Here is a 21,316-nt window from a genome sequence, read left to right as displayed (position 1 = left end):
GTCATGCTAAATGTAAATACTTGTTTTTTCCCCCACCTCACAAGTCCAGTTGCACAAGCTGTGCTTTGAAGTCTTTGCTTCAGCTGCACTCCTGCTCTTGTCGTCTGCAGGGCAAAGGCTGCACATACTCGCAGCACTTAGCTGAAGAGAAAGCTCTTCATTTGTTTTATTGGGTTTTTATTGCCTCACCTTAGTTATTTACTAGGTGGTAAAAGGCTGTAGTGCCCATCTATGAATGCACCACCCACCGAGATGTTGGCTTGTCAAAAACACAGAAAGCACCAGACTGGATGCTAACCAGGGTAGCATATTGTGACTGAGCTGCTGATTTATGCACTGAGACAGCCTCCCTCACAGTATCTGATTTTTGATATAATAGCACAATTTAAAACCTCTCTTTGTTTCTTTGAAGTGTGTGCCTTTAATTTGAATCTCATAGACAATGACGACAGGGCTTTGAGTTATTTTTACCCAAGTCTTGCACTTGATTTGATGGTAGTTTTGCTAAGTGCTGATCATAAATTAACTCTGACATCGGGAATATTTTGAGTGTTTTAACCCGGCTGGGTGAGTGGCGGTGCATTTTGGTGTGATTGGCAGAAACCAGAGGATTTGAACCCCTGCTCCTCACTTCTCCCTCAGACTCATCTTTCCTCGCGGCTTCCCAGACGAGTACTCCTTCATGACGACCTTCCGCATGATCAAGAACACAGTGAGCAAGGTGTGGAACATCTGGCAGATAGTTGACGAAGATGGCTACAAACAGGCCGGATTACGGCTGAATGGTGACGAGCAAGCTCTGGAGTACTTCCTGACAGGCCCCGATGGAAATCTGCAGACAGTCACTTTCCCCGGCCTTTCTGTGCTCTTTAACACCAAGTGGCATAAGGTGATGATCGGCGTAGAGCACGACCAGGTCACGCTGTATGTGGATTGCCAGCCTGTTGATCAGAAACCCATCAAAGGCAAAGGCTCCATCAACACAGAGGGAGACACTCTTATTGGCAGGCTGGATGCTGATCCCAACGCCTCCGTAGTGGTAAGCAAGTATGGAGAACTGCCTGCTCTATTTAATAATCTTCACCCTCCTTACGAGCATTATTGGGGAAATTGTGCTCTTTGAGAACAACACATTCAGGTTTATGTGTGTGCTGAGCTCTGCTATAATTCTAAAGTGCTGCTGTCACGGCAAATCTGCTCAGCTGGGTCCCAGTAGGAAAAAAGGAGGGGGGGAGCTAATCCCTGCAGAAAATCACATTGGTGGAAAATCAAGCTCAACAACCCATATAGACGGCATTGATTCCGAGCTACAAAGAAGTAACAGCACCACGAAGAAGCATTTCAAAGCCCTTTCTTTTCTCAGTTTCATTTATGAAAATAATTCCACATGTTACCATGTCTTTTTTACAGTTTGAGCTCCAGTGGATGCTGATACATTGCGACCCAAAGAGAGCCCAGAGAGAAAGCTGCAATGAGCTGCCTCCCTCTGAGGTACAGTAGCGGAGACAAGGATCTGCTCAGCATCTGTTGTGGTTTGTGGTTTTACTCAGGTTGATGGAGCTTCCAGTGATTTTGAAGGGAAGCGGCAGAAATGCTGAGACAGAGCTGCAGAAGTGTAACAAACACCTCGCCAAGCAGTTTTACTCTTTAGCTCTTTATTTTTTATTGTCAACATTGAGCTGTTGTCCTACAAACATTTGTTGGAGGAAGAGCTGTTTTGGAGCTACTTTAAACCTACAGACTGTATATATAAACTGTGACACCACCCACTGGTGCCTGGACTTAGCATTATGAAGTAAGGGTATTGGTTGCAGCCATATTGGCCTTCCTTTTTGTTGCTTTAAAAAAAAAAGTTACGATATCATATTGTTAGCTAGTGTAAACACTTATTAGCTAATTTGCTAACTTGGTTAACAAAGCATATCCACAATTAACTGTGATATTTAAACGGGAGCTAACTTTGGAGGGTTAAAAAAGACAGCCTTAAAACAAAATTTATTTAATGTGAAAAACAAACAGCCCTCTCTATATGCAGTTTTATTTTATTTATGCAGTTTTACTGTTAGCTAGGGTCAACACATATAAGCTAACTTGGTTAGCAAAGCATATCCACAGTTAACTGCAATATTAAAGGGGAGTTAACTTCATTAGGTGAAAAACAGCCTTAAAACAAATGTATGTATTTAATGGAGAAACCAAACAGCCATCTTTATGCAGTTTTATTAGCGGAAAAGGGGTAACTTTAACCCTGTTACACCAAGTGCATCGTAATTGATACATGAGGTTTTGAGCCCTTTATTATATCATCAGTGTGATTTTTTTTCTCCTGAAAATCTGATGTACAGGATGTAGCAAGAAAGAGGGGTTTTGTTTGTTTGTTCTTTTTAAAAGCATAATTAAAACGTATACGTAAAAATAAAACTAAAGCATAGGAATAGTTACTCCTTGTGCAGTTGATTCAATTTTCACTAAGTTTTCCAACCCCGGGAATATTACTCTCTGCCTCAACAATGTGTCCCAGTTATTCTCTGTTTATAATTTGATTTCTAATTAAATATTATGTTTCATTTCTACTGTGATTAATGAGATGGCTGCCTGCGATGAAAATGCCACTCTGCAGTCTCACATTTCGTGCTCTGTGAACTCTGCTGTGCAATGAATTAGGATTAGTGAGAATTGTTTTTATTTTTTTAATTCAATTACTTTCATCAAAATGTGACTGATTGTACACCCTGTGGACAGACTCATTTCCTGCCCTGGTGCACTCTATTAGCTCTCAGGCTAACACGGGGAGTGTGGGTACTGTTTACGGGGCTTTTATATTTAAATGACAGCATGACATCACTCACTGCCGTTGTTGTGAACCAGAGCGCTTTTGCTGACACTTTTGGTGAGGGTGGTGTGACTACTTTCACTAACTCTCCCTTTATCTGATTTCTCTTGCTTCTTCAGATGTATGCCAATGCTGAGGTATTTATTTTTCATCTCTACTTTCTTTTTGCTTTGTGATTTTAAACCAATAATCTGTTTCAGTGCTTCAGTTGCCTAATTGCCTTAATGCTTTGTTCTATATCTAATAAATGGTGGTGATATTATTTGTTTTTAGCATTGCATAGGTTGACCATTCTTACATTTGTACATCAAATCATGTGCCCAGAAGTAACTTAAAACCAGGTGGCACAGAGATAATTTCCATAGATTATAACTAAATCTGTGAAGAAGAGGCCTTTATGCTGAAAAAGACTTTATCTTCTGTTCTACTCAAGTGTTTAGATTGAACATTTAAATTCAGTTATCTAGCATTTCTCATGTTTTCTGTGATAATATGCTAATTGTCTGTTTGTCTCTTCTGTCAGCCTGAAAAATCAATCCCAGGCCCCCCAGGTACCCCTGGCCCAGAGGGCCCCCGAGGACCAGCAGGAGAAAATGGCAGAGATGGAAGAGATGTAAGTATTTCCTACTTCCATTAGCACAGAGTGAGTATTTTTCTCTCTTATTTGACTTCTTTTATTTATCTCTCCAGGGTCTTCCAGGGCCTCCTGGCAGTCCTGGCGCTCCTGTGAGTATTAAACGCAAAATGATTTACTGACGACGTACCTCGAGGCTGCGTTCTCCCTCTCAATGTGTTTGTTTGTCATATGATACCCCAGGGAAATGATTCACGTCGCGGCTCAGTTACACAGTTTCAAAACAGATTTGTCTGACACAATATGACTCGGCATTGCTTACTATGATAACACTTCTTTGTAGACCAATCCTGTTACTTCTGTAGTGTGTCTCCAGTGAGAGAGTGTTGAAATAATCTGGGTAAATTAACTTCAGAACATCCACCTGGTCACTGACAGCTAACAGTTATTCTGGCAAAGTTTCCTACACTCAAAGTGTAACATGACCAAAGCCTTGTGAAAACACAGGAACCCAAAGTCAGTCTGAAACCCTGATACTTTATCAGGACCTCTAACCTCTTGAATTACAGGACTCTAGCCTCAAGTGGCTGTTAGAGGAGTTGCAGTTTTTGGATCTTTCTTGAAGGCTTCTCTTTTTCATCCTGGAGATTGCTCCTTAATTACAATCCATTCCAATGTTCATATATACTAACTTTAACAGTGCACACAGTGGTTAGAATTATCTCTTAACAACAGCAATGGGAGGTGACATAGAGAAGAGGTTGGTGTGGATGAATGGGTCAACAAAACATTGGACTTTAATTCAAATACAATGTAAATGGAATATCAGTATAAATCTCTTTAAGACAAAAGTCTGGATTTCAAATGGGAAGCATCAGTGACGCTGTAGTAATCAGCAGCTACTAGGTCAATTCTGTTTTTTTGAAAAACATGCACAGTGCAGCTTGGTAAGTTACGAACTTAAAGGCACGTGTTACATCTTATTTTTTGTTGACAAGGGCCTGTGTTCATAAATACTTAATATCCAAGAGGCTTCGACAGGAAAAGGGTCAACTTGGGTTAACATAAAGTTTTTTGTGGATGTTTTTCCTGTTTTGTACAGCCAAATTAAAAAGCTTATGAAAGAAGAGTTGTCAGGCCAAAATGCATCTACTGCTTCTACTTTAACTTCTAATCTTCTGAAGATGTGGTTGGTTAGCATATGGCTAAACACAGCAAAACCCAAATGCTAGAGATCTGTTGGATATTAAGAGGGTAAATAGGTTAGTGTCGCAGAATGCAGTGGCAGACTGTGGAGTAGCAGTGAAAAGGACCCAAAATACAGGACTCTTATAATGAACAGTGGATTTATTTACAGTGAGTGGAAAAACAACATGGCTATATACAAATCCCAGCACTGTGGCCCCGTGGCGATTCTCCCTGAATCCCACATAGTGAAGGTGAAAAGTAGCAACTCAAAGAACTCCTGTTCCCAACACCGTGACTCCAAAAGCACTCTGCTCTCCAATTCCCAGTAACACACAAACGCACTCAGGTTAGCAGGATTAAACAAGTTCTGACTCAGGATCCAGAGCTGACTGGAGCTCAGCCACACTCTTAAATAGGGCGCACTTAACGAGGCCATCAGCTGCAGTTGGTGATGGCTGACGAGCGGCAGGTGTGGTGGCTTCCAGCGTGGGAACACTTCCGGGTCGCAATCCCTCAGCAACCCAAAACATCCAGGAATATGAATGAACATAAACACACACAGGGAGACGGAGGAAAAAGGATACACAACAACCAAAACACTACATAATGAAAAATAGAAAATAAAATAGAAAAATAGACATAAATACAGAAATACATGAGGCCTGGGTCCCTAGGCCCAGGCCATGACAGGCTGCGTCATATGGCTGCCTCTCATAGACGTTTCTTCCTGTTAAGAGTTTTTTTATTCCCACTGTCGGGAAGCGTGTCCAAATTCATGGGCTGCATCCTCCTGACGCCGCATTTATAGGCCGATTGCGTCACAGCGACGCGACAAAGGCTGTCCAAATTCGAAGACTCCCCCAAATGCAGCTGACAAATGCGTCCTCCCTTTCCCCAGATTTGAAGGATGGGTCGGGTGTATCCTTCGTCTTCCACCATATCCCAGAAATCATAGTGCGGCCCAGCCAATTCCAGTTTCCAACAATGGCATCAGCTACTTAGTTTTAATATTACTCTTATTACTCTTTCTGAGTCTGAGATATTTTTAGGCGAGAATGTAGCTGTGTAAACTTCAAATATCCGCTTGGTTTATCAAGATATCGCATATTTGCAAAAGTGCTCTAATGTTTTAGAGACGTCTGTTACCCACCAGCTCTATAGCTAGATGGGGCGAGAACACCAAACTCCCGGCACATCATTTTCAAACCCCCACGGTCTTTTGCTACTGAAGTTAAACATGATATATAAGTCACTTGCAGGAGCGAGACAGCTGCTGACGCAAAAGGCTAGACCGTCCAATTTTGCAGCCGCTCACTTCTGGCCTACCCGACCTTCGGAGGATCCGGCCCACGTAGACCGTGAAGGCCAGGTCCTCAGGAGGATGCAGCCTATGAATTTGGACACCCCCAGGGGGTCATTTGCTTTTTGGGGTTTTCTCTGTTTTCTTCGTATTATTGCAGGGTCTTTACCTGACACTAGAAAGCACCTTGATCCAGCTACGGTTGTGATTTGGGGTTATAATAATGGATGATGGATTGGATTTATATAGCGCTTTTCAAGGCACCCAATGCGCTTTACAATTCCACTTCATTCACTCTCACATTCACACACTGGTGGAGGCAGCTACAGTTGTAGCCACAGCTGCCCTGGGGCAGACTGACAGAAGCGAGGCTGCCATATCGTGCCATTGGCCCCTCTGGCCAACACCAGTAGGCGGTAGGGTAAAGAGTCTTGCCCAAGGACACAACAACCAGGACAGAGAGCCCGGGAATCGAACTGGCGACCTTCCAGGTGCGCTTCCCAACCCCCTGAGCCACGGTCGGCCCATGAATAAAATTGAATTCTTGAAGTCTTGGTGTTGCAGTGTACTTATCTTTCTTCTACCAGTTTAATTTGATCACAAGTAGCTTTGTCACAAATAAATCAATTTCCTCCATTAAACGAATGGCCAAAAATAAAAATAAAAAGGGGGAGTGCTCAGTGGGTAGCGTGGGTGGGAGTTCTCATATGATGTGAATGCCACTTAATGTGCTGCTCTAAACTTCTTAATATAGCAGTGAAATCTTGGCTATGATGCCCTGTTTTCTTTCATTCAATAATAACTGAGATGTCTTTGTGACTTTGTAATAAAAGTGTACAACAATTAAGTTTCCCAAGAAGAGTAGGCTTTCTACTAAAATATTAGCATTTATGCTAAAAGAGAAATTTAGGAATAAAGCCGTGCTAAGTAGCAGACACAAGCCTGGTTCAGATAAATGCCTCATGTTAAGCAGTGCCTTTGTCATTCACAGTCACGCCGCCTTTGTTTTCGACATAGCCTTACACAAGCTCATCTTGCGGTTGATCGTCGAGTGCGGCCCACCTTTCATTGATTAAATGTTGACTGGCTCTGCCTCTGTGTATCTAAGCAACGGGGCAGGAAGATGCAGGAAGAAGATAAAACCGTTTTATTCTTGTTGTGTCTGTTTCCTAGGGCAGCAAAGGAGAGCAGGGGGAGATCGGTCTTCCTGGACAGAGAGGCCTGCCCGGTCTTCCAGGACCTGCTGTAGGAAACACCTGACACATTTTTTATACCTGCCAGTGCTGCCTGTTTGTGTGTGTGTGTGTGTGTGTGTGTGTGTGTGTGTGTGTGTGTGTGTGTGTAAATATATGTATGTGTTTCAAGCTAAGGATAAAAATGTGCTCGCTAAAAAGTGTTACAAACATTCTGTGTTGTAGTGTGTAAGGATGCCACATTAATTTGACTGTATGTTGACTGTCTGCAGGGTTCAGCTGGTCCAATGGGTCCCAGAGGGCCTGTAGGAGAGAGAGTGAGTCAACATTTACTTTCATTCAAATCCATGATTTACAGGAAATAATTGACAATGTGCTGATTTTCTCTGCTTTCCATCAAAGGGACTTCCTGGCTTTCCTGGACCTCCAGGTCCTGCTGTAAGTGGAAAGAATTCTCATTTAAAGCAACATATGCATATGGAAATGACACTAAATGACGACGATGTGATAAATGTTCCTTCTTCTGTGTCTCCTTTCCAGGGTCCAGCAAGAGAAGGACCTCCTGTATGTGTTTGCTACAGATGTTGATGTTTTGTTTCTCACATGTACATGGCCTTACTGGTGAATTATCTGGTTTCTGTTCATGTCTGGCAGGGACCTCCTGGAAAACCAGGAACCCCAGGAGATGAGGGGAACATTGGACCAGAGGTCAGAATGTTTTTGTGGTATAGGTGTACAAAATAAAGTCAAGTCCCATAAAAAGAGCTCCCACAGCTTGCTTGTGGAAGCATGTTATTGCAACCCATAGTTGTACTTTATTGCAACAATGATGTTGGTGAGAATTATGACAGGAGCTTCACTGTTGAAGCTTGTGCATCAATGCCACGCTGTTATGGGGCAGCCATGTATGAAAATGTGTTTTTGTGGAGGTAGGAGGTAAAATGATTTTGAGACATTACTGCTCCAGCAATGTCTCAACTTCATATTGTCATAAGTCGGCTGTGTGAGCTGTTTATTGTGGACCCAAACACAAGACGCAGGAGTAAACAGGTAATGCTCATAAGTGCAAAATTCCAGGAACACACAAGGAACCAAGCAAGGGAATCCAAAAAGATAGAAATGAACAGGAAGCACGTATTATCAGGGAAACTCAGAGCAGGATGAATGTTAGGGTGTCACGCAGCTATGAGGGATGACACAACAATGAACAAGCGGAGACTGAGGCAATAATAACAGGTAACAGATGGGACACACAGCTAGAGACATAATAAGATGGGTGGAAGTTAAAAGCAGCACAAGACTCAGAGAACGCCCCTTGCCAAAATAAAACAGGAAGTGCAACACGAATCAGCAGGGGGGATAGGATTACCTCGACACAGTGGTAGGATAGAAAGATCACACAGGTGTGTGTAGAAAGACAAAGATGAGACAGAAGGAGGAAGTGAATAAAAACACAAAGGGAACAAACTAAAAGATAATGTGAGAGTGACCAAACTAAGAATAGTAGACTCAAATAACCAGACTTGAAAATCAACCATAAAGAACCCACAAAAAAAGGAGGTAAATGAGACTTTAACACAAGGGCTCAATAACCAGGAAAGCAAATACTGGTTAACTAAGGAATACAGAAGCCAAAACCAAAGATAACCTCAAAGAATGACTTCAAATAGCAAGAAACAGGAAATGTAATAATACATAACACCAAGAAAAAGAGAATACTACTTTTTAAAGGCAAACAAACAAACACAGAATAAAAATCAAAAGAATAAAGAACTAACTGAAAACTTTTTAGTACTTTTAAAAGACATCCTATCAGTTCCAAAACAGCCACTACATCAGAGAGGACTGTTTTTTGCTTTGTCGATATGTATTTGATATTAAATGATATGCAATGCCTCTCTTTTAACAGGTGTGGTCCCTACATTCTGTAAGCATGCTGTTGTTGAGCCGATATTAAAAAAGAGCAGTTTGGATCCTACTCAGCTTAAGAATTATAGGCCTATAAGCTTCCATTATTATCAAAAATCCTGGAAAAAGTAGTTGCAGATCAACTTACCACTTTTTTAGAAAAACATGAAATTTATGACAAATTTCAGTCGGGTTTCCGTAAAAGTTACTCAAAAGAAACCACATTACTTAAAGTCTCTAGTGACATTATGATGTCAGCTGACTCCGGAGCATCCTCAGTCATGGTTTTGTTGGACTTGACATCTGCCTTTGACACCGTTGACCATACCATCCTGATTAACAGGCTCTGGGACGTAGTCGGTGTGTCCGGTCTGGCTTTGAAGTGGTTTCAGTCGTACCTCTCCAACAGATCTTTTAGTGTTTTTGCGAATCGGTTTATGTCACATTCTAAGGATCTGACATGTGGGGTACCGCAGGGTTCAGTTCTGGGTCCTATTCTTTTTCTTTTGTACATGTTACCTCTAGGACTTATAATTAGGCAGTTCCCTGAGGTGTCTTATCACTTCTATGCTGATGATATTCACCTCTATTGCTCTTTTAAGCCGATGGAAGTCCATAAACTGTCCTCTTTAATTAAATGTTTAGCTTCCATTGAACAGTGGCTTGGTGACAACTACTTACAGTTGAACTCTGAGAAGTCAGAAACATTAATTATTGCCCCCGACAACCAGATATCTCTAATCAAACAGCATCTTGGTTCTCTTGGCTCATCTGTTCACCTGAGCCTCAGGTACCTTGGTGTGATCTTTGATTCTGCCATGTCCCTAGAACAACACTCTCGCCAGTTAATTAGGAACTGCCTTTTTCAGCTAAGAAACATCTCCAAACTGCGAACTTTGCTGTCTAAATCTGAGTTAGAAATGGTTAGATGGTTGGCTCGTTTAGATTATTGTAACAGTCTTTTTCTTTGTTTGAGCAAAAGGAATCTTGACCGTCTCCAGTTAGTCCAGAATGCTGCTGCAAGGCTTTTAACTAAGACACGAAAAAGAGAGCACATTACACCAGTGTTACGTTCATTACACTGGCTTCCAGTACATTTCAGAATTCATTTTAAAATCTTGGTACTGACTTTTAAAGCTTTGAATTGTGATGCCCCTGCTTACATTTCTGATCTTTTAGAACCCCACGCTCCCTCTCGCAGCCTGAGATCATCTAATCAAAGGCTGTTGGTAGTCCCTCGAACATATTTTAAAACCAGAGGTGATAGATCTTTTAGAGCGGTGGCCCCCAGGTTGTGGAATGCTCTCCCTCCATCATTACGTTGCCTTGATTGTATTTATTCTTTTAAAAAGCAGCTTAAGACTCATTTATTTAGATTGGCTTTTAATTCGATTTGTGCTGTGTGTTTTATTAATAATGTATTTTATGTATTTATGTTTTATATTACTGTGAAGCACTTTGTGGCTTTTATCCTGTGAAAAGTGCTATATAAATAAATTGATTTGATTTGATTAAATGTGTTATTGCAGGGTCCACTTGGGCCTAGAGGAGGACCTGGGGTTCCAGGGCCTCCTGGCCCTCCTGGCCCACCAGGGCGTGTGGTAAGAACCTGATCCAACACTGGTTTTATTATCATGTGAGACTTTATTATTTCATACATTTCCTACGTTATATACATACATGGTACAACAGCACACATGGGGTTGTCTACCAATCAAGGTTGGTGGTTCGATCACCGGTACTTCCAGTCTTAGTACTTAGCGATGCTAACAGCACACATTGTAACTAGCCCTTTCCTTGCGGACGAATCTCGTCCTGAGCTCAGATCTCTGTATGAAATCACGAGCATGTGATGGTCCCGCATGCAGCCGTCTCTTTTCACACATTCAAATCTGGAACTTTCTGTGAATGTCTAACCCCCTGTGGCTGTTTTAGATCTCACTCTGCTGTGTTTTAGGGACCGCCCGGTGCCAGCAATGAGGGAAGTGGGGAAGCTGTGAGTGTTTTTCTGTCTTATATGCTGCCAAATTTTTCCTGGATGCATGGCAATTGGAGTGGTGACAGTGAATTTGTGACAAGAATGAGTCATGTTAAAAAGAGGCTGGTAACAGCCACGCTTGTTGAGTATCTGACTGGCTGTGTATGTTTATAGTGTCCTGCAGCCTGCCCTGCTGGACCCCAGGGGCTGCCTGGGCTACCAGGGATGAAGGTGAGGAATGTTAATGAAGGATGTTCAGTGATTCAGCTAATTAAAAGCCAAACCAGACATTTAAATTAGTAATCTTGTCAGACTGGGAGAGGTTTTTAAATGTTTAGGTTATCATGAGACTGCAAAAAATCTTCATTTATATCCCATCTAATATCATTCTGCAAGGCGTAGCTTTAGACTTAAAGTTTACTTAATAGGCTGTGAAGCTCAACATCTCATCATCCTTAACAAATATGGAATGACTAACATCAATGCATCGACAAGTGTCAGCAAGTCAGCAAGAATGAACTGTAGAAACTCAGACTCTGACGATCAGGTCAGGACATTATCCAGAGTTGTTCTCACATGTAACTCAAAGAGACTGTATATAAAAGATGGATTCAGATCTCTGGATGCAGCATGACATTGGCCAAATGTTATTTTTTCTGAGCCATATGTCACCATATTTTGACAAGAGAGTGGCGTGCTAATTTGTCAGCTAACATTATCAACCAGTTTACCAAGCGAAGCACAGATATACATAGCTATTAATAACGTAATGGAAATCCACACAACAAAGTTGAAGCAGTGAGTTAATGGATAAGCAGACGATTTTATTTAAACCATTTTATTTGTCAAATAATTGCACTGAAACTGCTCCAAAAGGCACCAACAGCAAAAATAAGGACACCTGTTCAGTGATTCGTTTTAGTGAAGGTGTGGCTTTGCAGACAGTGATCAGCTGCGTATGATTCAGGAAATATCTGTAAACCTTCTGTAGAGCCCACAACAGCTTTTGTACCGTGCTGTAAAAATGCTTTTAAATACTGTTTAGTTGTTCATTTTAACAAAGGAGCTGATGGGGATTAATTGTATTAGAGATGCTCTATGTGGACAAAGGTTCTGGGACACCAAGTGCTGTGGCCCAAGACTTTTGTCCATATAGTGTAGTCCATTGAATGTAGTCAAGAGTGCTACCTGGATAACCCTAGCTAGCTAGTTAACCCTTGCTATTGCCTCACTGTCACAAACAGACATGACAGCATGTCTGTCAGCTGGCACGTTAGATGCAGAGTGATCATGTTGGCCTTTTGTAATGATAGATAGATAGATAGATAGATAGATAGATAGATAGATAGATAGATAGATAGATAGATAGATAGATAGATAGATAGATAGATAGATAGATAGATAGATAGATAGATAGATTGATTGATTGATTGATTGATTGATTGATTAATGATGTGATTGTTACCTTTAGGGACACAAAGGTCTGGATGGTGCGCCTGGCAAGGACGGCGTTCCTGGAGAGAAGGTACAAGCAGAGTGAAAACCAGACAGAGCATACAGTACATACAGTAGTTACCTTGTAGCAATGAGCTATGTGTCTCTACCAACAGGATACCAAGAACCATTTGTACACATGCTACAATCCACCCTCACAAAATGTGATGTTAATGTGTTTACACTTGCGGTTTTCCACAGGGGGAATCAGGAAAGCAGGGTCCTCAAGGACCACCAGGTCACATGGGAGATGATGTAGGGAAGCTTCTCCCTTGGTTACACTGTATTAATATTAATGAAATTATGTCTCCCTAAAGATATAAAGTGATAAATATCTACAAAATAAAATCTCTTTTGTCCTTATAGGGACAAAGAGGACCCATCGGAGTCCCTGGAACTGCGGGAGAGAAGGGAGACAGAGTACGTTTAACAGTGATGACACAGACATTTGGACCTTTGTACATGTAAATGAAAGCTAACTCTTCTCCATTCTCAGGGCCCACCTGGCTTCAACGGTGTCCCAGGACCCACTGGTCCTCCTGGAGCTCCTGTAAGCAGTCTTAGTTTGATCAGCTCCACGGCCTCTGATCTTCTGGCATTTGCTCTAAGAGCGAAAAAGGGCAGGATGTACTTTAACCTGTAACTAACTTTCTCTCAGGGTGTGGAGGGAATGCGTGGACGTCTGGGTTTGCCGGGGCCTAAAGGCGAAGATGTGAGTCCTGCTCTCTACCTAAGATGATAGATTATATAACAAATCATAATTCGAAAAGCATTTAAAAAAATGTGATTTGATCTTGTTTAGGGAGCCATGGGAGCTCAGGGATCACAGGGTCCTCCCGGGGAAAAAGGAGATACTGTAAGTAAGCTGGAAGATATAAAGTAGAAGTGGAAGAAAATGGATGAATGGTGAGACATTTATTTTTAGCACAGCATTGCTTAATATATAGTGTTTTTCAGGGAGGGCCTGGAAATAATGGCTTAGATGGAAGTCCTGGAGTTGATGGCGCCAAGGTAACCGTTATCCCCTGTGATCTTTTTACTAATAAAAGTGCATCATACTAAACTAAAACTCAATAATTGTCTGGGAGACATGGAAAGATTGAATTGGATGGGCCTGTTTCTAAAACATACAAGACAGAAATACATCAAATCTACAAGCTAATGGTGACACGTGGCCAAGAAAGGCTGACTCAACCAAAAATCTAGTATTCAGTTAATTAATTAAGAAAGAAGGAAACACATCAAATATTATTATTGCATATTGCTTTTAATGTTTGTTTTTTTTATCAGGCTTGAAATGTCTGACAAAAAAATAACGATTAAAAACCATGCATTTGTGAATGAAGTGGGGACCGCTGGTCTACAACATATGGTGTCCCCCCAAAATTTACCAAATTATTCTGCTGAATGCATCATGGGTGTAGTATGGCGTCCATTAGACTTTTGGCTGACGCCATGTTGGTTTCTTTGGATAAATCGTTGAACACACATTCAACAAAAGTAAACTTTTATACCGCATACAACAATCTGTGCACATTTTGCATCTCCTCAACAGGGAGAGCCCGGCACGCCTGGAGCTGTTGGTGTCAGGGGGATTGTGGGTATTCCAGTAAGTCAAACTTAATTTTTGTAGATTCTGTTAAACCTGTAATTGAATTATATCCTCTGTGGTTACGATTTCCAGGAGTTAGCGTTTCATTGGGAAGCTAGTGACGCTGGTAAATTAAAGGAGGACGAGCTTCTCTCTGAAGCAACAAAGCTGGTCAGCTAAATAAAACATTAAAGTCAAACAACCTGCAGGAAGGGCAAGGGCACACCTACTGTTGCCTGTAAGGCTGTGAGATGAGAGGATACAGATGTGACTTGAATGGTAAATGTGAATTCACAAACAGCACAGTAGATAAAAGGACAGTGTTTTTACTATAGGCTGTGTGACTTATTTCCAGTGTGCTTTTACTTAAAGATTTTTATTACTACTGTTTCTCAAACAGTTATAAGTGTAATAAATTGAGTTCCTGTTAATGTTAAGTAACGTTTTATGCTACTTCGCTGCTATGCTAATTCCCTGACCCCATTTCCTGTTAATGTTAATTATTGCTCCTCACAGAAACAGACGTGAGGCAATGACACAAACATTTTCAGTATGTTTTCGTGACATGTTTTTGTTCCTAGGGTCTGCCAGGGAAGCCGGGAGTAGCTGGAACCCCCGGTGAGAAGGTAATTGGAATCATCATCTATTTAATGAGGCATGTCTTTATAGCACATCCCTAATGTTATTGCAGCTGACAGCTTCAGTAGAACACTCTCTTTGAGGTTTGAGCTGACTTATTCAGTGCAATTCCTGCTGTGGATTTAGGGCAGCACTGGTGCAGAGGGACCTGTCGGACCAGCTGGACTTTCTGGAAAAACTGTGAGATTACTCTACCCACAGAACTCTATCCATTAGCCTCTAATTTTACAGATATTTTTCATCAGTTATGTTGGTTCTGCAAGTGATATTCACACTATTTTTCTCATATAGGGTGAGCCTGGAAAAGATGGAGCAGATGGAAAACCTGGAGATAAAGGAGCAACTGTAAGTTGACATTTTGTCCCCATTGCTTCATGATTTTTATATTTAAATTAAAAACAAGTTACACTTTTAGACTTTTCAGGTACGTTAGTACCAGTAAATTCATGTGCAAACTGAAGTTGAGGTTTTACTACTTCTTGATGTACAGGGTCAAACAGGAAAACAAGGACCAGTTGGGCCTGCAGGTCCACCAGGAATCCAGGTGAGATACACTGATGCACTACCTGTCCATCCATCCATCTGCTCCCAGCTGGGCATTCCCAGAAAACATTCAAAGAGAAACACACAGGAGCTATCCTGACTATTTGTCTAAACCGCTTTAGCTGGCTTCAACCAAAGTGAAGGCGCAGTAGCTCTACTCTGAACTCCATCGATGTGTGTGAGCTCCTCTCTCTATCACTAAGGCGGAGTAAACCCGTTTTAGCTGCTTGATTGGCAACTGATGACATCAGTGTTGTCTCATCGTTCAATTCTATGTTCCAGAAGCGAGTCTTTTTGTCTTATTGTCCCAGGCACGGCTTTAAAGCTTTACAGAGGAACAGAAACTTTGATGACGTCTCCGGAAGTTCAATTCAATTTAATTTATACAGCGCCAAATCACAACAACAGTCGCCCCAAGGTGCTTTATATTGTAAGGGAGACCCTACAATAATACATACAGACAAAAACCCAACAATCACACGAATCAACATGAGCAAGCATGAACCACCTGCAGACAGGGCCAAGGAAGACAGGATAAAAGGAAGCTGACATGCTGTGGAAGAGAGACTGAGATTAATAACAAGTATGATTCAGTGCAGAGAGGTCTGTTAACATTAGGGGTGGGTTTTGATTATCGATTTATCGATTGCAATCAATTCTAGCTTGGATAACGTGATATCGATTCATTAAAATCCTGAATCAATTTTTAAATATAAATTCATTTTGCCCGAAACTCCAGAATCTTAAACCTCCAAAAATTTCAACAACCAACAAAAACTTTAAACAGTAAATGAGAGCAGTACACGGATTCTGCACAAAGACGTAAACACAACAAAGCGCGGACAAGAATCAGAATCAGTGAGATGTCTGCTTTCTCACCATGGACATGCTGTCGGGACTGAAAGCTGACAGCTCACTGATTCAGATGCGTCGGCGGCTCCGCTCTTTGTGTTTGTCTTTTTTGCGCTCAATTCTGAAGCTGCAGGTTTGATCTCTCTCCAAACAACATTGACTGAACCAGCAGCAGAAGAAGATCCAAACTAGCTTCACGTTTCGCTTCACATAAACATCGTCATGAATTCCCTCTTACTTTTGCTGTTTTGCTTCCACCACGATAAAAATCACACTTCATGCAGAGCTCTCCGTCTCTCTCTCTCTGTTTTCTGCATTATTCGCTTGCTTATTACCCACCAGTCTACCGTTGTGTACAGAGCTGTCTGCTACTGTTTTTTTTAAACTTTTTTAAATTATGCAAAATTGCAAAATGCTCAGCTGTGTCTTTAATAAAACCTCTGTAACTTTGCTCTGTTTCACTTCAGCAGTATCAGGTAATGTTCAGATGTTGATTTATGGTTTTCTTTCATTTTTGTTCTACTGCAGAGTATTTTTATCTGCTATAAAATCTCAGGCCAGGAAAATCTCCTTCATGTTTTTCTGTGTTTTATCCTCAGTTACTTTGACACAATGGCATCTGCTGAGATGTTTACACCTTTGATCAAGTGTCAGCTTTGTTTTTATAGATATAAAAATATGGATATGTACTGATAAGTGATAAGAATTATAATGTTTCTGACTGTCTGAGGCAAAATTTTCCCGATTCAAAACGAATCAATCGAATCAGGACCTTGTGAATCGGAATTGAATCGATTCTAGAAGTCAGTGACGATACCCAGCCCTAATTAACATATAGTGAGTGAGAAAGGCAAAAAGAAGAAATACTCAGTGCATCACAGGAATCCCCCAGCAGCCTAAATGGAGATGTGTCTGTAACAGCTAATGATGAAGAGTTAGTTTCTGCAAAATTCACAAATGACATCATGTAAAAAGGTGAATCAGAGCAGGGGTTATGGGTGGTAAAATAAAGCTACTTCAGCTGTCTCAACCCTGTTGCTCTGAACACGCAGACATAAATATGTTTGTTGTATTTTCAGGGTGAGAAAGGAGTTAAAGGTAACCCCGGCACCAAAGGAATGAAGGGCCATACAGGGCACAAAGGTGATCTGGTGAGACAAATTTCATTCTTTACCAAAGCTTAGAAATCTTATAATAAGAATTTAGTGAAGAACATAATGTGTTGTTTAGGGACCTGTTGGACCAGTAGGACCGCAAGGAAGTCAGGTGAGAAATATTATAATTTCCAGTTTATCTGCAAATGAACCTTAACAGTTCGTCCAGTAATTTGACTTTTTTGCTCAATCTGTTGTAAAACAGGGGGACAGAGGAGTGCAAGGAGATCCTGGGATAAAGGGAGACCAGGTATTTGACTCATATGCTTAATTAAATGCAACAAAAATGTATTTTCTGTTGCTGGATTTGAGAGATGTTGATTTATCTTTATGTGTGTGTCTCAGGGCCCTCCTGGTGTTCATGGAATCAAAGGAGAGGTATGCATAAACAGTTGTCCTCTATAAAAGCTCACCTAAGGAGCTTTTTACATGGAAAGTGTTTCATGACTTCTAACATTGCAAGCTTGGATTGTATATACAAACAAACAATTTAGAGCATTTGAATAGGTACTACAATCAATTCCCACCTTAGCATATGGTATAAAAAGCGTACAGGATGTTATTGAAGCTATTCGAACACTGAAGGAATCACTTAGTTGTGTATTGTTCTGGCACACAAGCTATCTTAGCTGATAGGGGCAGTATCCTACTGCTGACACATACAGCCTTAGTTCATGATGATTCGTTTTCACCATTAGCGTGGGGAGAAGGGCCAAAGAGGAGTTACAGGAGCCGATGGCAGACCAGGCCAGCCAGGACACGAGGGTTTGACGGGTCCAATGGGAGCTCGAGGGCTGGAGGGAGAGCCGGGCCTTCCCGGAGCACCAGGCCCGAGAGGTCTACCTGTAAGTGACACGTTTAACCAGTATAGTAAATGCATACACTTAAACCACATGCTAGCAAACTACATCTACTTTTAGCAGACATGCTAGTGGTTCTAGACAAGGCAGCACCTGATCCACCAGTTTGGTTTGGAATAATCTCAGCAATTATTTCTAACGAATGAAACTGACAGAAACAGTGCAAATGCAACTGTTGGCTGCATCAACCCTTTGCAGTAACTTTGCAGTAATAGTATTCGTGATTTCACAGGGGCCAAAAGTGAGCGACGAGAAGCTTCGGGAAATGTGTTCAGTTGTTGTTGAAGGTGCCGTTTGTTCACCTTAATAAATCCTCACATTGAACCCAATGAAGGGTTGAGCAGTTAAATATTAAAACCTATTTGTTGCAATTCATCTAGAGCAATTAGCTGAATTTATGAAAGAACTCTCAAAAAAGCCAGCAGCCATTGGTGCCCCTGGTACTCCTGGACCCGCAGGTCCTCCTGGACTCCCTGGACCAGCTGGAGCCGCAGGAGCAGCAGGAGCTCTAGGGCCAATGGGCCCCAAAGGGCCTCCAGGCTACTTTGGACTTCCAGGCGCACCAGGACAAAAAGGTCAGTATGGCATTTCAAATGTTTTCACCTTTAGTAAAAACTGAGCCTCGGTTTTTAGCATCCTTTACTTACAGCTGTATGTGGGTTGTTCATTATGTATGCGTTTCACCCACACAATGACAGATAAGCTGCGAGGCTGTGATAGCCTTTTGCTTCTTCTCTATTTTCTTGGAGACCTTCCAATCCTAGAGTGGCTGTAGTGGAAAAAATTAAATTAATCCTTTAGAGAAAACAATGCTGTCAGCTCTGGCAGTATGCCTTTGTCTTTGCCAAAGCAAACGCTGAAAGAAGTTATGCAGAGAGCTCTGAGGATGGAAGAGAGTCACTGATGCATAACATTATACAATCAATGATGCACTAAACAGGGCGGAATCAGAGTGGAGTCATTAAGTTTCCTAATTACGCGCCTATAGCTGTGCCTCTCCATTTCATCTCAGCATTAATGTGCGTGTCCCTGATGTGTTCGGCTCCTGTGCAGGTGATGCCGGGGAGAGGGGAGACAAGGGAGACAGGGGAGAGGATGGTGTGGGAATCAAAGGAAGCCAAGGCGCACCAGGTGCACCAGGTAAGGATTCTTGTTGTAATTAGAGCAGAGCGCTGGTGACAGTAAACAGGGAGTCTTCGAAATGTCAAACTGAGCTAAAAACTGACTTTAATTTTTAATTCTCATTAAAAGTGCAGTTTTTGTAGCACGTTAGAGAGATAACCCTCACATATAAATATAAATATATATACTGTACTGTCTAAAAGTCATTGAACTTGCTCAAATACAGGCTTTATCTCACAGCAGGCCAATTTATTTGTCAGATCATTCCATTTAAAATGCTCCACAAATCAACCAACAGAAAATACCAGTGTAGTGACCACTATAGAGCTCCGCTGTGGGGCTCCGGAAGTAAAGATTTCATAGGGATTTTGATATTTAGCCATTATTTTATAGCCGTCCAAAGCTGTTGTATTACTTGAACTGATAGTAGATGCACAAGTCTAATTGACATCAACCCTGTTTTTTAAAAATGCAATGTGAAATGTCATAGAAAAAATAGTTTGTTACTTTATTTAAAAAAACCCTCAATAAAGCTTCGACAGCTCGCTATTCATCACTGATCAAGGACAACAGTCACAACAGCAGAGAGTCGGGGCTCTGTTGGGCCACTATTCTTTTAACTATTGCTTTAAGTAGCAATGACTTCATTCATTTCTTTAAAAATAAAATTTTAAGCAGTAAAGAAAACATTACTGTTATTCACAGCCTTTCATCTGATGTACCATTAAGTACAGCAACTTTAATATGTTTTCATCTGTTAACAGGCCACAGGTTGTATTGCCGGCTTTTAAAGTGGTGATAATTAAACTACTTACAAAGCCCAACTTGAGATGTAAAGATCCCAGCCTTTACCTACTAGTTTGGCGTCCCCGGCACTGGAAAGAACAGCTGAGCCTAGTTCTTGTAAAAGGAAGTTTTTCCAAGTGGAAGCTGATGGGGCGTTTCTGATTATTGTTCCATTATAAGGTCTTTACCGTACAGAATAAAGCACCTCGAGGCAACTTTTGTGAAATTGAAATTGAATTGAAAAGAGCTACTCTACCCAAAAACTGACATCTCTGCAACATTTTGGTGGAGCAGTTACTATGGAAACCAGAAAATGTCAGGTTGACTAAACTGCAAGAACGGTTAATACAGCGAGTTACAGAGCGCTGTACTTACTGAGAGCTAGGCCATACTTTACCACACACACAATTACAAATACTAAACACTGTTATAATTCAATATATACACAACAATGAAAAGGATACCATTTAAGAAGGTTAGAAGACATTGCCCTGGAAACTGGGATTTGCAATGGATTATGGGATGAGTAGTTCCTTCATCACTAAAAGTAATTGTTTACACAATCTTATACCTTTTCCTGTTTTTTTTTATTAGTATTTTTATCCAGGGAGGGGCAGCCTCTCTCAAAGTAGCAAATGTATGTTGTTTAGGGTCATACTAAGACAGGATGTTTCTAATTGTACCAACATTTATGCCAATGAAAGACACAACATACTAGAGACTTGTTTAATGTGAGCATCAAAGAACGAGTGAGTCTCAAATACCAGCTGAGCCAGATCAGCTGATTTAGTGTAAAACCAGAAAACACGACCTGGTGTAACAAATGTCGATAATGCTTCTTTTTCCTTTTGCTTGCCTGTTAGCCCGTCATCTTATTTTTTAAACTGGAAAGATCCCAGTTCACCCCGTCCATGCTAGATATCTGAGAGAAGTTATGTGAAATATACTTTAAAATGAATGAAGGAGGATTTCTGTAAGATATGGATCACATATGGATCACGTGTGTGTGTGTGGCTGTTTTAGTAGGTTGTTAACGTGCACCCGCAGTTTGACTTGTCTTAGTGTTGTGTCATTCATATTCAGATATTGACCGCTTTATTCCTGGAATCCTAGAATTAAATGAACAGATGGTTAGGGTAAAGAAAAGGGAAGGTTATACATTATACTGTTCTATGTGGTGATGAGATTATGTGATTAGTACTGTGTAATATTATAAAATGTAACAAAAGAAAAGTTAAAAAAAAGAAGAAGGTATAACATAGTTTTATCTGAATATCGAAACTGCACATCATCCACACCTT

The 21,316-nt window shown here is 41.1% G+C and overlaps 1 protein-coding gene across 2 annotated transcripts in view; it reads left to right on the top strand.

The window, feature by feature from the left end:
* Positions 1–21,316, top strand: part of col9a1c (collagen, type IX, alpha 1c) — a 35,685-nt gene that overhangs the window by 13,382 nt on the left and 987 nt on the right. The window contains exons 6-38 of one of the 2 annotated variants that reach the window (XM_085148883.1): positions 643–1,039; positions 1,411–1,491; positions 2,953–2,970; positions 3,357–3,446; positions 3,524–3,559; positions 7,069–7,140; positions 7,361–7,405; positions 7,491–7,526; positions 7,629–7,652; positions 7,743–7,796; positions 10,526–10,597; positions 10,954–10,992; positions 11,149–11,205; positions 12,446–12,499; positions 12,670–12,723; positions 12,835–12,888; positions 12,965–13,018; positions 13,127–13,180; positions 13,271–13,324; positions 13,426–13,479; positions 14,024–14,077; positions 14,641–14,685; positions 14,825–14,878; positions 14,990–15,043; positions 15,189–15,242; positions 17,173–17,244; positions 17,324–17,359; positions 17,453–17,497; positions 17,593–17,625; positions 17,946–18,092; positions 18,340–18,394; positions 18,488–18,682; positions 19,161–19,247. In XM_085148883.1, the coding sequence (XP_085005009.1) occupies positions 643–1,039; positions 1,411–1,491; positions 2,953–2,970; positions 3,357–3,446; positions 3,524–3,559; positions 7,069–7,140; positions 7,361–7,405; positions 7,491–7,526; positions 7,629–7,652; positions 7,743–7,796; positions 10,526–10,597; positions 10,954–10,992; positions 11,149–11,205; positions 12,446–12,499; positions 12,670–12,723; positions 12,835–12,888; positions 12,965–13,018; positions 13,127–13,180; positions 13,271–13,324; positions 13,426–13,479; positions 14,024–14,077; positions 14,641–14,685; positions 14,825–14,878; positions 14,990–15,043; positions 15,189–15,242; positions 17,173–17,244; positions 17,324–17,359; positions 17,453–17,497; positions 17,593–17,625; positions 17,946–18,092; positions 18,340–18,394; positions 18,488–18,682; positions 19,161–19,247 (2,330 nt within the window). The remainder of the gene's footprint in view (positions 1–642; positions 1,040–1,410; positions 1,492–2,952; positions 2,971–3,356; positions 3,447–3,523; positions 3,560–7,068; positions 7,141–7,360; positions 7,406–7,490; positions 7,527–7,628; positions 7,653–7,742; positions 7,797–10,525; positions 10,598–10,953; positions 10,993–11,148; positions 11,206–12,445; positions 12,500–12,669; positions 12,724–12,834; positions 12,889–12,964; positions 13,019–13,126; positions 13,181–13,270; positions 13,325–13,425; positions 13,480–14,023; positions 14,078–14,640; positions 14,686–14,824; positions 14,879–14,989; positions 15,044–15,188; positions 15,243–17,172; positions 17,245–17,323; positions 17,360–17,452; positions 17,498–17,592; positions 17,626–17,945; positions 18,093–18,339; positions 18,395–18,487; positions 18,683–19,160; positions 19,248–21,316) is intronic. The other variant, XM_085148884.1, reaches the window with a different exon arrangement.

The sequence above is a fragment of the Neolamprologus multifasciatus genome, chromosome 22, assembly GCF_963576455.1.
Source record: "Neolamprologus multifasciatus chromosome 22, fNeoMul1.2, whole genome shotgun sequence".
In the NCBI taxonomy this organism is placed as follows: Eukaryota; Metazoa; Chordata; class Actinopteri; order Cichliformes; family Cichlidae; genus Neolamprologus; species Neolamprologus multifasciatus.
Note: the sequence above shows the minus strand (reverse complement) of the source record. Positions and strands in the feature narration are given on the sequence as shown.